Source organism: Paroedura picta, chromosome 13, assembly GCF_049243985.1.
Source record: "Paroedura picta isolate Pp20150507F chromosome 13, Ppicta_v3.0, whole genome shotgun sequence".
In the NCBI taxonomy this organism is placed as follows: domain Eukaryota; kingdom Metazoa; phylum Chordata; class Lepidosauria; order Squamata; family Gekkonidae; genus Paroedura; species Paroedura picta.
In genome coordinates this window covers 1,053,362-1,067,051 of record NC_135381.1, presented here as the reverse complement: position 1 = coordinate 1,067,051, position 13,690 = coordinate 1,053,362, and the positions used below count along the sequence as shown (strand labels likewise).

The 13,690-nt window shown below is 61.4% G+C and overlaps 2 protein-coding genes across 6 annotated transcripts in view; one reads left to right on the top strand and one right to left on the bottom strand.

Annotated features, from left to right (window-relative positions):
- Nucleotides 1-4,189, top strand: part of MYO1H (myosin IH) — a 45,093-nt gene extending 40,904 nt beyond the window's left edge. For 3 of the 4 annotated variants that reach the window (XM_077309059.1, XM_077309058.1, XM_077309060.1), the window contains exons 29-32: nt 277-347; nt 589-683; nt 2,476-2,575; nt 3,389-4,188. In XM_077309059.1, coding sequence (XP_077165174.1) covers nt 277-347; nt 589-683; nt 2,476-2,575; nt 3,389-3,415 — 293 coding nt within the window. In that variant the 3' untranslated portion in view covers nt 3,416-4,188. Of the gene's footprint in view, nt 1-276; nt 348-588; nt 684-2,475; nt 2,576-3,388 lie in introns of all 4 variants that reach the window. The other variant, XM_077309057.1, reaches the window with a different exon arrangement.
- A 309-nt stretch (nt 4,190-4,498) lies between these two features.
- Nucleotides 4,499-13,502, bottom strand: KCTD10 (potassium channel tetramerization domain containing 10). Of its 2 annotated transcripts, none has more exons than XM_077309096.1 (7): nt 13,361-13,502; nt 10,819-11,032; nt 8,225-8,394; nt 7,732-7,821; nt 7,529-7,581; nt 7,028-7,223; nt 4,499-6,747 (listed from the first exon to the last, which is right to left on the bottom strand). In XM_077309096.1, the coding sequence occupies exons 1-7, from the start codon at nt 13,361-13,363 to the stop codon at nt 6,529-6,531; spliced, it is 945 nt and encodes a 314-aa protein (XP_077165211.1). In that variant the 5' UTR covers nt 13,364-13,502; the 3' UTR covers nt 4,499-6,528. The 2 variants fall into 2 exon arrangements, with proteins under 2 accessions (XP_077165211.1, XP_077165212.1); XM_077309097.1 differs by having other exon boundaries at nt 7,732-7,818; nt 13,361-13,500.
- Nucleotides 13,503-13,690: the final 188 nt, after the last annotated feature.

Genomic DNA, 13,690 nt, shown 5'->3' with positions numbered 1-13,690 from the left:
GCTAGCCCCATTGCACTACCCACATTCCCTGCTGCACCCCCTGCCCACTCCCTTACTAGCTCTGCTGCACCCCCTGCCTGCTGCCTTGCTAGCCCCATTGCACTACCCACATTCCCTGCTGCACCCCCTGCCCACTCCCTTACTAGCTCTGCTGCACCCCCTGCCTGCTCCCTTGCAAGCCCCAGAATCATAGAGTTGGAAGGGACCTCCAGGGTCATCTGGTCCAACCCCCTGGACTCTGCAGGACACTCACAACGTTTACGTTCCTCTCTCGAGGTCTTTCCGTCAGCGGTCTGAGTGACGGAATCCTAGTTGTCCACGTTTCGGAAGAATGTAAGCAGCAAAAGGTAACTGGCCTGGGATGAAGGGGCAAATCAAACCCAGCCCTCCAGCTTAGAAGCCACTGCTCTTAACCCCCACACCACGCTGCCTCCATAGCTTTGTGTCGGTTCCTGGCAGTCTTGCCCCTGGGCCTGCCTCAAAGGGAAAGGAAATAGGAACAGAGCCTATAATGAAACGCTCAGGCGCGGCTGCTGTTTCTGCCTGTCTGCGGGGAGCCGACTGGGCGGCCTCTCCTCTCTCTTCCAGGGGGACCTCATTCTGCAGTGTGAAAAGCTGATTGAGACGGCCACCAAACTGTGCTTGATGGCCAACAAGGAGGACATTGCGGTGGCACAAGGGAGGTGAGCACCGTGCCCCCAACCACACGGCTTGCCCCCGTCTGCCTCCACATAGCAGAGCCCCGTCTGGAGACTTGGCCGGGCTGACCCTGCTTCGCTTCTGAGATTAGGCCGCCTGGCCCATCCCAGCTCAGGGCACGGGGGCTGGACTCCGCTGTACATCGGTTGTCTCAAGAAACCAAGAACTGCTGACTTAAGGGATTAGCACGGCACAAAACCTAAGAGGGCCTTCAATTAGAGACGTTCTAGGAATTCCGTGGTTTCCAAACATGCACAGGCCTGATTCAATTCAAGGCCTTTACTCCTGGGGAGAACGGGGGTCAGACTTCCTCTCTGTGCCGTCTCATAGAATCCTAGAGTTGGAAGGGACCTCCAGGGTCATCTAGTCTGACCCCCTTCGCAATGCACTTTCCCCAGTTTGGAAATCTGTGTGTGGGCGTCTATACTCATAGGTCTCCCCAGTGGTGCAAATAGTGCCCCTGGAAGGCTGAAGGCCCTTCTCCCTGACCCAAATCAGGCCTTTGTATGCCCGGGTAGTGCAGAATTCCCTGATCAGGTCTGTTCAGACACTGGATAGCAGGACAGTGGAGGACTTGGCCACGTGGAAATCAGTCTAAGGTTTATGACAGTATTAAGCCGGCATTCCCCTCCCCACAGTCTAATGTCTGTGCTCCCCCCTCCCCTGCTGCTGCCTCTTATGCGTAGAAGCCCTTCCCAGATCTCTCTTGGCTCAAATCCCTCTGAAAAGCCGTCTCCTCCACAAATAGTTTCTGTTAACTCCCTGATTCCTTTCAGCCCTTGAAGCTCTTTTTTTTTTACTTTTTCCTGCAATGCTCCTGTGAATTTAAAGAATGTGGCTCCCCCACCCTTCACAAGAGACCAGTCCCTGGCTCTCCCAAAGCAAAGCACACAACACACAGCCAAAACCGAAATGGGGGGGGGGGTTGCATTTATTTATTTGTAATTAGGTTAGATTTATAGGACTACTGTTCTCAGCCCTCTCATGGTGGTGTACAAGAGCTCAAAACAGCAGAATTAGAACCAAAACCAACCCCCCCATTTAAAACAGTCTCGGTGTCCCTTCCTTCTTGGCCTCCCCCCCCCCCCATCGCTCTGTCAGGTCCCGGTGTCACGAGGGAGGGGGCGCCTCCTCCGGCACGTCATTCACCAGGTAGGGGTCAGCACCCAAAAGGCCCAGCTCCCAGTCAAGGCAGGGAAAAGCTATTTGGGGCCAGGGACCACGAGCAATGAGGACAGAGACCTTGTCCCTCCTTCTGATGTGGTCACCGTTTTCCCAGCATGACAAAATGGACTGTCTCAGCAGACCGAAGTTTGAGTCCCTTAAGCTTTAATTCTGAGGATAAGCTCTCCTGTGTCGAGGGACCTCAGCCATGGCAGAGGAAAGGCGGTGAGACCAGAAGGGCTTGTGCCTGCCCTCCCTCCCTCCCTCCCTCCCTCTCCAGAGGCGTAGATGGTTAGTTCTGTGGGGCAGGGCCCTGTTAATCGGCTTGTTTCCCTTCACGTTGGAAGAACTCAGCCGGTCAATCAAGATCGGCGTGTGGAACTTCCGGGTCCGTTAGAACGCCAGCCCTGCTTGACCTCTGCAGCCCGGGGACCGTGCCTGGCATCCTGGTCAGGCGGGCACAGAGGGGCCCCTGACATGCTTGCCCTGCACAAATGCTCTGGGATTGGCATTAATTTCTGAACACGCCAGTTCCGGGACCCCAGTGGCCTTGCAACTGTGGTGGAGAAAGGCTGATGCAACCGGGGGGGTGGGGGGGGGTCTGTTTTGCAGCCTCATATACAGCATGGGGGCTGGGAAAGAATCCACCATCATTTTCACAACGGCGCACGAGTCTCGGATCTACAAGGCCAAAAGCGGGCTTCTGACTGTGGTGAGCCCTTCCTTCCGCTTCACCCCAGGGGGGACCCGGCGTGGCTTCTGGGAGAGGCCCCAAATGTCACAGATGCTTGGAACCAGTCGGGCCACTGGTCTGTTGAGCTCATAAAAACCAGACCACAGAGGGTCCAGCCCAGCCTCCCGTCTCCCCCAGGGGCCAGCCAGTTCCTCTGCAGGGCCAGCCACAGGGCAGAGAGGCCGAGGCCTTCCCCTGAGAAGACCCTCAGAAGAGCCCTGCTGGGTCACTCCAGGGAGGGTCCCTCCAGTCCAGCCTCCCGTCTCCCCCAGGGGCCAGCCAGTTCCTCTGCAGGGCCAGCCACAGGGCAGAGAGGCCGAGGCCTTCCCCTGAGAAGACCCTCAGAAGAGCCCTGCTGGGTCACTCCAGGGAGGGTCCCTCCAGTCCAGCCTCCCGTCTCACCCAGGGGCCAGCCAGTTCCTCTGCAGGGCCAGCCACAGGGCAGGGAGGCCGAGGCCTTCCCCTGAGAAGACCCTCAGAAGGGCCCTGCTGGGTCAGGCCAGGGAGGGTCCCTCCAGTCCAGCCTCCGTCTCACCCAGGGGCCAGCCACAGGGCAGAGGGCTTCTTCCCCTGACCTTCCCTCCTGGCTCTGGGATCCAGAAGGGGAGTGCCTCTGCCTGTGGAGGGTTCCCCCAGTCACCAGGGCTGGTAGCCCCTGGTTGCCCCTCCTCCATGACTCTGTCTAATCCCCTTTCAAAGTGGTTTGTGGCTCTCCAGCAGAGAATTCTGAAATTTTGTGGGAATTTATTTTTACCTCCCTCTGAAAACTGACTGTTATGTTTAACCCCAAAGGTATCGCCCAAAGTGAAGAAACCCTGATGGGAACACCAGTCCGTGTTTTGCCCGTCATGACAGCTGCTAGGCACCCAAAGTTCTCCGAAACACCCTGGATGGAGAGCCACACCCTTGGGAGTCTGGATGCCCGGGGACCGCTGCTGCAGCTGCTCCTCGCGTCTTTCCCCTCCGAAAAAGCAATATACGTATCTAATCTAGACAGCTGTTAAGGACAGAACTCACCCCATGACCCATCAGTGCCCAACAACCGATGTTATCCTCATAGAGCTGAAATTTTGTGACTGTCTCTGTCATCCCTGTTCCGAATCCTTTACGTCTAACTGCACTTAGCGGATCGAGGCCTTTTAAAGAAAAGCGACTCTGCAGCTAGGAGAGGGAGGTCCAGCTCGGGCGTCTGCTGCTCGGGCAAGAGGAGAAAGGGCACAAGGTTAGAGCTCCATGATCCTCCACGCCCGGATGCCGCCTGGGTGCCTTCCTCCATGATCCAGTTGCTGACCGGCAGCAGGAGGGTAGGAGAGCCCTGCCTCTCGCCCCCCAGCACGACCGAGCGGACGGTCTGTGTGGGCCCAGCCGGTGGCTTCTGCCTGGTGGAGGCCTGCTGGTGCAAATAAATGAGGGCCTGAACCTGATCTGTGGGTCCGTGCTCCATGTGTCCACCTGGTTGGGTCTGAAAGGGAAGGGGCCAGGCGTGTGCTGCAGGCACAGACCCAAACCCTCAGCAATGAGCAGCGTTCCTTCTCAGGAGGCTCAACGTTGTTCTGGAGGAGCTGGCAGCTGCGGAGGACGGAGGGCAGGGGGTTCTCCCTGGGAGTCAGATGGGGCGCCAAGGGAAGGGGGAGCGTGTCCCCCTCACTCGCAAAGCCTTCCGCTTGCCTCCTCTTTGTGCCCCAGAGGAGAGGCGGCCTGGGACTGGACCCTGAGGCTGGAGCCGGCTGCTAGCGCTCTCCCAGGCCCAAAAGCCGAGAGTCCTGCTCCGGGTTCAGGCGGCCACCCAGTCCTGCCTCCCTCTCGGGGCTGCCTCCCGCAAGCAACGGCCCCTTGGCCCAGGCGGCCGAAATGGCACAGGAGAAAAACCGGGAGCTCCGCTCAAGGAAGCACAGAGACACGTTTAAATAGGAAAGGTTTATTCCAGATCAGAGTGACAGACAGAACGCGCACGTCGTAAGGAGCCGTCATTTGTTCTCTGCCGAAGAAAGAGGCCGTGGGGAGGGGGGGGGTCCTGCGGCTGGAAGGAGGGGGGGGCGGCTCCGGGGGTGTGGCCCTCGGCTGGTTCCGGAGACGGTCAACCTCTGGTCATTTCTATCATCGCCATCCTGGGTAGAGGCCGGAGGTGGCCCTCTGCACCTCTGGGGGAGCGTTCTCCCCCCTCGCCACCGCAATGCATGTGCAGGGACGGTTTCTCAGCAAGCGGTGGCCACTGATCAGCTGCCGGGCTGCCTGAGCACGCCCACCCCTTGCCAGAAGCCTCCGGGAGATTTTCTGCAGCCGCTTTTGTGAGCAGAAGTCGAGGCCCCCTCGAGCCCAGCTGGGGCCTTCCACAACAGCCCCCCCCCCCAAACGTCTGGCAGCAGCAGAGCAGAAGCTGCAACTCAGAGGAAGCCGTAAGGGCCCCTCCCTTTCCCTTGCTGGCTGAGGACGGAGGAGAGAACCCCTGCCAGCTTGGTGCCCCCCCCCCTTCGATACTGGTCCCATGAGAAGCAGAACTTGCTTAAGGCTGTTCTTGGTCCTGGGCACAGGGCCCCTCCCTCCCTCCCTCCCTCCCTCCCTCCCTCTCCCCCCCCAAAGACCCAGGCTGAGCAGGACAGAGGCAGGAAGACAGCGGCACCCCACCCCTTCCGTGCCGCCACCTCTCTGCAAATCCTCCAGGCGTGGACCGCCCAAGCAGCCGGCAGAGCTGGCTGGCCACCTCGCCCGATCCTGAGCGCTGCCTCCTGCTGGGACTCCCAGGGTGTCCTCCCCTGACAGCAGGCCAGCCCTCAGTGGGGCAGAGGTGTGTGGGCCGGCTTTCAGAGCGGCCTGCAAAGACTCCTTGGGCAGCACAGGGGCCCCGGCAGCCGCTACTCTCCGACCTGGGGGTTTCCCCACTCCCGGGCCAGCCCCGCTGTGGCTCAGCCCTTCCGCCCCAGTTTCCTCTCCCTTCCCCTCCTGCTTCTCCCCTTCCTCCTGCACAAGCTTATCATGTCATCATGAGGAAGGCTCTGCGCACGCACACCACCCACGGCACGCCGAGAAAGCGGCGGGGCCTGTGGAAATGCTGGGCCCGAGACAGGCCCGGTGGGCGTGTGAGAAAGGGCCGAGGGGGCTGCCTGGAGGCACAGGCTGACGCTGCCACCAACAGGCCGGGCCACACAGGGGAGCCTCTGGCAGGGGGAGGGGCCCGGGGCAGCTCCGAGATGCACCCGACTCCCGACTCCCTCGCCAGGGCCTGTCTGGCTGCAATCGCACGGGGCGGGGGGGGCAGGGGGCGGGATGATTTTCCGTCTGCCGAAACAGGAGACCGTGACCCTCAGCTGGACAAAGACCGACACCCAAACTCACAGCAGGAGAGATGGAGCTGATTGGGCGTGAGGGCAGAGGGGGGAGGCTCAAGGCAATGTGGGAGGGGTCACACAGGGGCCCCCTCCCCCAAAGAAGGCAGGAACGGAGAAATGTGAGCAGCGCTGACAAGCCCTGGCTCTGTCAAGCCCTCGTGGTCCCCTTCGGCTAAAACACGCCCCGGCTGCTCCCGTCCCCAAAGGAGAAGAGCTCCGAGGACAGGGAAGCACGGCTTTCGTGCCAAGCAAAGGAGCCAGGCCCCCCCTGCAGATTTAAGGCTCCTGTCTCCTGCCAAGCCTTTCTGGAAGAGGGCAAGGGAGCTCCGGGAGGCAAGCACTCCCCCCCCCCCCAGCCGGCAGGGCTGCAGGAAACGCCCAGCGGTGAAGAGCCAGCCGGGCAAAGCAAGCTGGGTTGGGGCAAGCACTGGAGAAGCGGAGGCCGCGAGCCCCCCCCCCCCGCCAAGGGGTGACCGACTCCTCAGGACGCCTCCGGGCCCCAAATACTCTTCAGTTCCTGGGCAAAAACAGCAGGTGGTCGATCTCCCAGGATATAAGTCAGGAGGCTGGATGGAGCTCCCCGAAGGGGGGCCGAGCAGGGCCCCCTCACTGGTGGAGGTGAGCGCGGTCGTCGGGGCGCTTGACGTGAATCCTCCGGACCCGCTCGATGCGGTCGCGCTCCTCCTCCTCCTCCAGGTGGTGGGAGCGGCCCGCAGCCCCTCCGGTGGCCTCCAGCAGTGCGTTGTCCGGCCCTCGGCCGTCTTGGGCTTCGTAAAGCAAGATGTTCAATGTCTCCTCGTAAATCCGGGCTTCCGGGAACTCAACCTGGAGGCCCCAAATCGAGGGAGGTTAGAGGTTCCCCGCCCTTCAGCCCCCTCACAGGCACACGGGGATCGGGGCCGGCCGGCCGGCAGCCCCTCGCTCTCCAGGGTCGTCCCCATCCCCCGTCCAATGGGAGGTGCTCCCGGGGACTGACCCTGGGGCCTTCCGCCTCCCAAGCGGATGCCCAGCCACTGGGCCTCGGCCTCTGCCCTCAACTCCACTGAGGGAACTGCCGGCACACCCAGTCCCTCCCGGGATGTGTCCCTGGCGGCGGCAGGCCCACCTTGGTCTGCTTCTTCTCGGTGGCGTAGACGATGGAGGTGCAGCAGACCTCCGCGATCTTGCGCCCCTGCCCGTAGAAGGACCAGCAGCAGATCTCGTCCCCGATGACGTCCTTGATGAAGAGGACGCGCCCGTTGAACCGCAGCGACAGCTTGTCGAAGAGCTCGATGTTTTTGAGCATGTTGTCGTCGGAATTGCTGCAGGGAGCCGACAGGGAGCGGTCGGGGCAGGCGGGGGCTGAGAAGCACCACGACAGGGCGGAGTGGCCCCTCTGCGCTCCCAGCCTTGACCCCCCCCCGGCAGCTTCCCACCCACCGACTCTGCCCCACAGCCCCGGGCAGCGCGAAGGAGCAAGGAGGGCTCCGGGGCTGCCTGCTGGGGGCCTGGGAGGTGGGCCTGCGGTGCTCAGCCCGAGACTCTAAGCGCAACACTGCGGGGTGCCAAATGCCGCAGCCCCCACCGAAGGGATCGCATCCCCGATGGGGAGCGGGAAAGGCTTTACCTGGTGTAGGAATACTTGTTGTTGCTTCGGTTGTACAGCAGCTTGACTGCTGGCTGCAGGGGGAGAAAGCGGGTTCAGGGCTGGGGCCCACAGCCCAGCTTGAGGGGAAGCCCAAAGCCACCTGGGGGAGGGGAGGGGATATAAGGGGAGGGGCAGAGTGCAGGGGCAGCTACGTAAAACCGGAAGGCGGCCGGCCAGCTTACCTTGATGGACGTCGTGATCAGTTTCTGTTCTTCTTTGGAGGAGGTAATTATGGGCACTTTGCAGAAAGGCTCGTAGACGTCTTTGTTCTGCTGAAATGAGAGCGCCAGTCAGAGGGGGACGAGGGGGGGTACCTCTGGGTGGGGAAATGCCTGGAGCTTTGGCGGGTGGGGAAGGGGGTACAGGGGGAATTCACCCTTTGCCCCCCCGCCCCCCAAAAAGCAGCCTCTGGTTCAGGCTTTTTGACAAACCATAAGCTGGCAGTTCGTTGTCCCCCCCCCCCCCCCATGTGCCGCTGGAGAGTAGCAGAATCTTCTCTACGGGGCCCATGCAAACACAGACACCCCCAACAGCAGCCAGAGGCTGTGGGGCATGCTCACCCCCCCCCCCCGGTTTGTGACTCATCCTGAGGGCCAGGGGGCAGGACACGCTCCAAACTCCCTGCTCCAAGCCGGCAGGTCAAGATGCCTCGGGGGAGAGCCGCCGTGTGCCTACCTGCAGGGCAGCCTGGCACTCCTCCACCAGGCCCTGCACCAGGTAATACTTGGCCTCCGCCAGCAGCTCCTCAATCTCCCGCCGGCTCTCTGGAAGCGGCACGGCTCCGTCGCGCAGGTAGTTCAGCAGGGTCCCAAAATGCTTCCCGCAGCGGTCTATCAAAATCCAGCCTGGGAAGGAAGGAAGGGAGGGGCAGGGCCGAGACAGAAGCAGGCAGGGCTCATGTGCGGCAGAGGAAGAGAGGGCCCATGCCCAAAGCAAGGCACTGCCCTCTGACGGGCACCTTCAGGCCCCGGGGACCCAAAACGCCCTGCAGGAGTGGCTGAGAGCCAGGAGACACCCTCAGACCCTGCACAAACGCCTGGGGAAATGCAACCCTAGACTGAGTAGTCACCTGGGGCAGGTGGGCATCTCCTCCAGGGGAGCAGGCAGGAAGTGTACAAAGGCGAGAACTTTTCCCTAAAAAATCCTCCAAGCCTCCTCTTGTTGAGCCCGTTCTCTTACAAAAGGGCTCCGAGGGCACAATGGGGCGGCTGGCCCTTGCCTTCCTCCGGGGAGTGGCCCTGGGATTCCCTGCTGGTCTCCCTTCTGAGTTTTAACCCACCCTGCTGAGCTCCTAAGCAAGCCCTTTTCACACTTTTGACCGTGGAGGAACCCCTGTGATATTTTTCTGGCTTCGAGGAACCCTGCGGGGGGGGGGGCATGCCCCCCTGTGGAGGAAGAGACAAGGTCTGTCCAGCAATGGGAGACACGGGCTCCAGTGACACCCAGTGAGGTCAGCCGCCAGCTGAGCTTCTGGGAAAGGCTCCCCCAAACCCTTGCTGGGCATCCCTGTTGCAAACTCAGAGGGGCTTGGGCTGGTCCAGGCTATTGCTGGATTGGAAGGCGCTGCCAAATTCAAAGCTGATTCACGAACTCCGGGGCCGGAGGAGGCACTCACGGACTGGACCACCACAAAGACAAATGTGGCTTCTCAATCCAAACGAGCTGACCTCTCTCTAGACGGCGAAGCGACCAAACCAAAGCCCTGACACTCGGGCCGCGTCCTGAGAAGACACGCGTGGCCAGAGAAGACAGGAACATGAGGCAAAGGCAGCCGGAGAAGGGGAGACCCCGCAAGAGGTGGGTGGGTGGCCCAGGTTCTGCATTTTACCCCAGCATAAGGGATCCACGCCCCACAGCATCTGCGGAAGGGGGCTCCGACTCACGAAAGCTGTTGGGGGGACAAATGTTAGGCTTTAAAGGGCCACCGGGGCTCCTCCCCCTCCTCTTGAAAAAGGCAGGGAGCCTGATGCCGGTGAGCTTGGGACTTCTGTTGCCCCGACCCATCCGTTTGTCTCCCGATCTGACCAGAGTCCCGTCTCTGGCAAGCCAGACGGCAGAGCTTCACGGCTCCAAAGCCTGCCGTTTCAGGGGAAGAATGCCAAAGAGCTGCTGACTCTCCAGTGGAGCTTGAAGCTGGCGTCCTGCAGCGGGAGGGAAGCGCCGTGAGCCGGCCTGGCGACCGGTGATTTACGCGGAGGCGGCGGGGAGGAAAACAGACCAGCTGAACGTCTTGTTTCTGCACCAAGAGGCCAGCCCTGCACTCACCTCCGGCGGACAGAGCGAGCCGCTCCGAAGAGGCCGTCCTGCCTGGCGGAGGGAGGGGCACAAGTTTCCACAAACGAAGCGAAGCAAAGGCCAGTTTTATGGGCCGCGAGACAAGAATGCACTCCGGGGGAAGGAGGGGAGGGAGAGCAAGGCTCTCAGAGCCAGGAGGCTGCCTTTTGACAAATAAGGCCAAAGAATGCACAGGGGGCCTTCTGTTCACGGCATCAGGGCGGCCCCAGCCCTCTGCGGCCCTGCAGCAGCATCCGGGTGCAGACCGCTTCCTCTGCAGCCCGGCTAGAAGGCTCACAGGCCCACCGACTCCCAAGACGGACTCCCAAGCTTCTCCCCCCCCCCAAGAGACAGAGTTTGGAAAAGCCCCGTTTGGAGAGGGCCAGGGAACGATGCTCTGGCCACAGTTCTCGCTCGGAGCCCATCTCAGAGACAGGCAAGAAGGAGAACTCGCTCCAGAGGGGCTGCGAGGAGCTGGCACAGCCTTGGCAGGAACCCGTTCTTCAGCATGGGGTCAGACTGAGTGGCTGCCTCCAGTTATGGGGGGGGGGAGGTACACTGCAAAGGGGTCCGTCCACCTGCTTAGCCGGCAACTGATTCCATGGCGGAGAAGCAAAGGTGTGTACTGGAGCCCTTGCTCAAGTGCAAAACGTGAGCCGGAGGGATATTTATTTATTATTAGTCTTTACGAGGACAGACGGCCCGGCATGAGCCATTAGGGGGCTGACAGTTAAAACAAGCACGACACAAACTTACCAGAAAGGCAAATATAAAAGCAGAACTTGGAGATTACTAAGAATGGTTGCCGTTTTATTTTTACAGAAGACTGGGGGAGTGGGGCGTGGACTAGGGGGCCGATGTTGTGTAGCTCCTGCCTGGGCTTCCGACTGGAGACTCAAGAACCAAATCGGGGGCCAAGCAGAGGCTCCGCCCCTGGCCACGGCTCCTCCCCCGTCCCTCGATTAGCCGCTCAGGGCCAGCGGGCCGGGGCTTACCTTCGCTGTCGGTGAGGACCTCCATCCGGCCGCTGAACATGGCCTTCAGCATGGTGTCCTGCTTGGTCAGCGTCTGCATGGTGGTGTAGTAGAGGGCCCCGCCTATGTTCAGCTTCACATACTTGGAGCTCGGGCTGGCGCCCTTGAAGGAGGTGGTCCGGGTGGCGGCGGCCGGCACTGCTGTGCTCACCACGGTTTCTCCGGACATCTCTTCCTGCAAAGGAGAGGGCGCTTCAGTTAGGGCCTCGGGTCCCTCGGGCCGCACGGGCAGGCTGAGCCAAGCCCAGTCCCCTCTGCGCTTCGGAGGGCTCGCAGGCTAAGGCCCGGGGGCCGACTGGGGTGCGACCGGGACGTTGTCAGCTAAGCCTGCCACTGAATAATTCAGGTCCGCCTCCTGTGGCTCCAGCCACCCGACACCTGGCCTAGCGACAGAGTCTACCGTGAGCTGCTCTTTCAGCTGCTGCCGCAGAGGCAGCCGGGGAAGCAAACGTGAGCCTCAAGGCCCCTTCGGAATGTGAACATGCCAGCATGCAGGCTCCAAGTGCAGCAGGACGGCTCGGAAACCTCCCTTCATCAGAGACCCACATAGGCCAGGAATCTAACAAGGCAGCTGTGACTTGGGGAAGACGACACCCCGACGAGTATTGCTCGTCTCTCAGGTGCCCCTGGGCTGCTCCCCTGCAGAGGTGTCTTCCTGGCAGAAGGATGATGCTGCAGCAGCACCCGAGGCCCAGCCCTCCCGAGCAATAGAGAGGTGGCTGGCCTGTGACCGGGCTGCAGGGTTTGCGAACAGAGCCAGGGGAAGCACCTGACAGCATGCTCTTCCAGATTGATGGGAAATGGCTCTGTAATCTCATTCTAACCCCACCTCCCACCTTTTTAGCCCTGGGCATTCCTCCTGAGGACGAGGCCTCCGGCCTGGGGGTGTGCTTCAAGGTGCGCCCTTGAGCATCTCACCCAAACACAGCAGGCAGCTGGAGGCAGAGCTGGGAACAGGGGCCTTGGCCTAGCGGTTGCCCAGGGGCTGTGAGTTGGGCCTTCTGCCCCACTCCCGTTCCGGAAGCAGCAAGGGTGGGTTGGGACAGCATGCCCAAAGGCTGCACAAGAGGCCTCAAGCACCTCGCCCTCGGGAAACAGCTTCCAAATTAATGGCCATGCAGGAGCCCCCTTTTCAAGGGAGCCCGGGTGCCTGGCAAAAGCCTCTAAGAATCCTGCTCCAGGGTCCCTCCTGAGCCACTGAGCGTTCCTTCCCCAGAGGCTGGCAACACACCATGCTTGGGAGACATTTTCAGGCTTTACAGCGCTGGGCCATCAGCACACAGTGCCTGCCAGCCTCGCCTGGTGCCGGCTTCAGCTCTTCCCTCTTGGAAGGGTTTCTACAAGCTGGAGAACTGCAGAAGGTGGGGTGGGCCCCCAACCACCCACCCACTGAGGCCTTCAAGCCAGTGAGAAGTTCCTTGTCCCACTCCTGAACCGACAAGGCTGCCTTCCCCCATGGCCTGTGGACTGTTTGTTCTGCATTTGGTCTGGCCTGGGGATCCCGCCCACCTCCCTCCCCCCAACAGGGTTTTGACCCAAGAAAGAACTCAAGCAAAGACTCCCTGAGTCAGATTGCCTATACTGCTGAAAACAATGGAAGAAGAGCTCTGCTGACCCAAACTGTCCTTCAAAACCTGGAGATATTCTCTCGGGATGGTAAGCAAGCAAGAACTGGGGCTACACCAAATTCTGGGGCAGAGAGGGTCAACTTTGTGTCCCCACAAACGTCAGCTAATTCATTCTGCACTCCTAAAAGCAGGCCTTCCTACTTTCCTGAAGCAAAAACTGCCAAAGCATTTCAGCTTGCTGGAGAATAGGAACGGGAGTTTCCCTTCTCAAATACAATATTATGCTGTTATTAATGCCGGGGGGGGGGGGGAGGGGGGTTGTACCAGTCGGTCCTGGTCAATTTTATGCACATCTGCTCCGTACGCGGATGCCAAGTTGCATCTACCTATCCAGCCAGGGCTCTGCTCTCTCCTCCTGGTTTGTTTGCCAATTTAAGGATTGGAGACGTCAGAGGAACCCGCAAGAACTGCGGACACGGACCAGCCCAGCAGCCAGGCCAGGAGTAGGGCTGCCAGTCGAGCCAGGGCCTCAGGCAGCTTGGGGGCTCCTCGGACTGGCCCACCTCACAGGGCTCTCGGACCAAGCGCCTGGGCGCTGCATTTCAGCAGCCAATGGAGGGCTGGAGAGCTGGGCGCCTGGCAAAGGGGCCCTGCAGAGAATCTGAGCTGGTCTGCCAGGAGACCCCACTGCTCCCCCTGAGGGGCTCCGGCCGGCCACAACTTCGCCATGCGCCACGGGCCCTTCTCCCCGCGGGGGATCCCGAGCCGTCTACATCGGTCTGCTGGCCTCCGTTTAAGCCTCACAACAGCCCTGCAAGGTAGGCTTAGGCTGAGAGGGCAGGGATTCGAACAGGGACCCCCCCCAAGGGGAAGGTGGGCTCTAAGGGGGGCGGGGCCTGGATCGGGGCCGTCTCCCCCCCCCCCCGGGGGCTCACCATGAACAGCCGCGCGAGGCCTCCCGCCCTCCTCCGCCAGGAGCCGACCAGGAAGCGCCGGGGGGCGGGGCGGAGGAAGGGCGATGACGCACGAGCGAGGGGCGGGGCCAGGTCAAGCGCCGCCCCCGTCCGGCGCCAGCCCGCCCCCCCGTCCGGCTTCCCCGCTCGCCCTTCCGGGCGGAACGAAAAGGAGGCGGAACCCGAGGCGGCCGAGTCCGCAGTTTCCGGCCGGAGGGCTCCGTCAGCTTCCCGGGGGCTGTAAAACGAGCCGCCTTCTGCCAGGAGGAGCCGCGCGCCGGAGGCGTCCCTCGGGCCCTTGTGGGCACCGTT

Bases quoted from the DNA above. Each gene is read 5' to 3' on its own strand.
- KCTD10 (XM_077309096.1), bottom strand. The intron at 8,395-10,818 runs GTAAGCCCCGGC...CTTCCTTCCCAG, and splicing joins GGTCCTCACCGACAGCGAAG to GCTGGATTTTGATAGACCGC. The intron at 7,224-7,528 runs GTAAAGCCTTTC...GGCTCCCTGCAG, and splicing joins AACAAGTATTCCTACACCAG to CAATTCCGACGACAACATGC.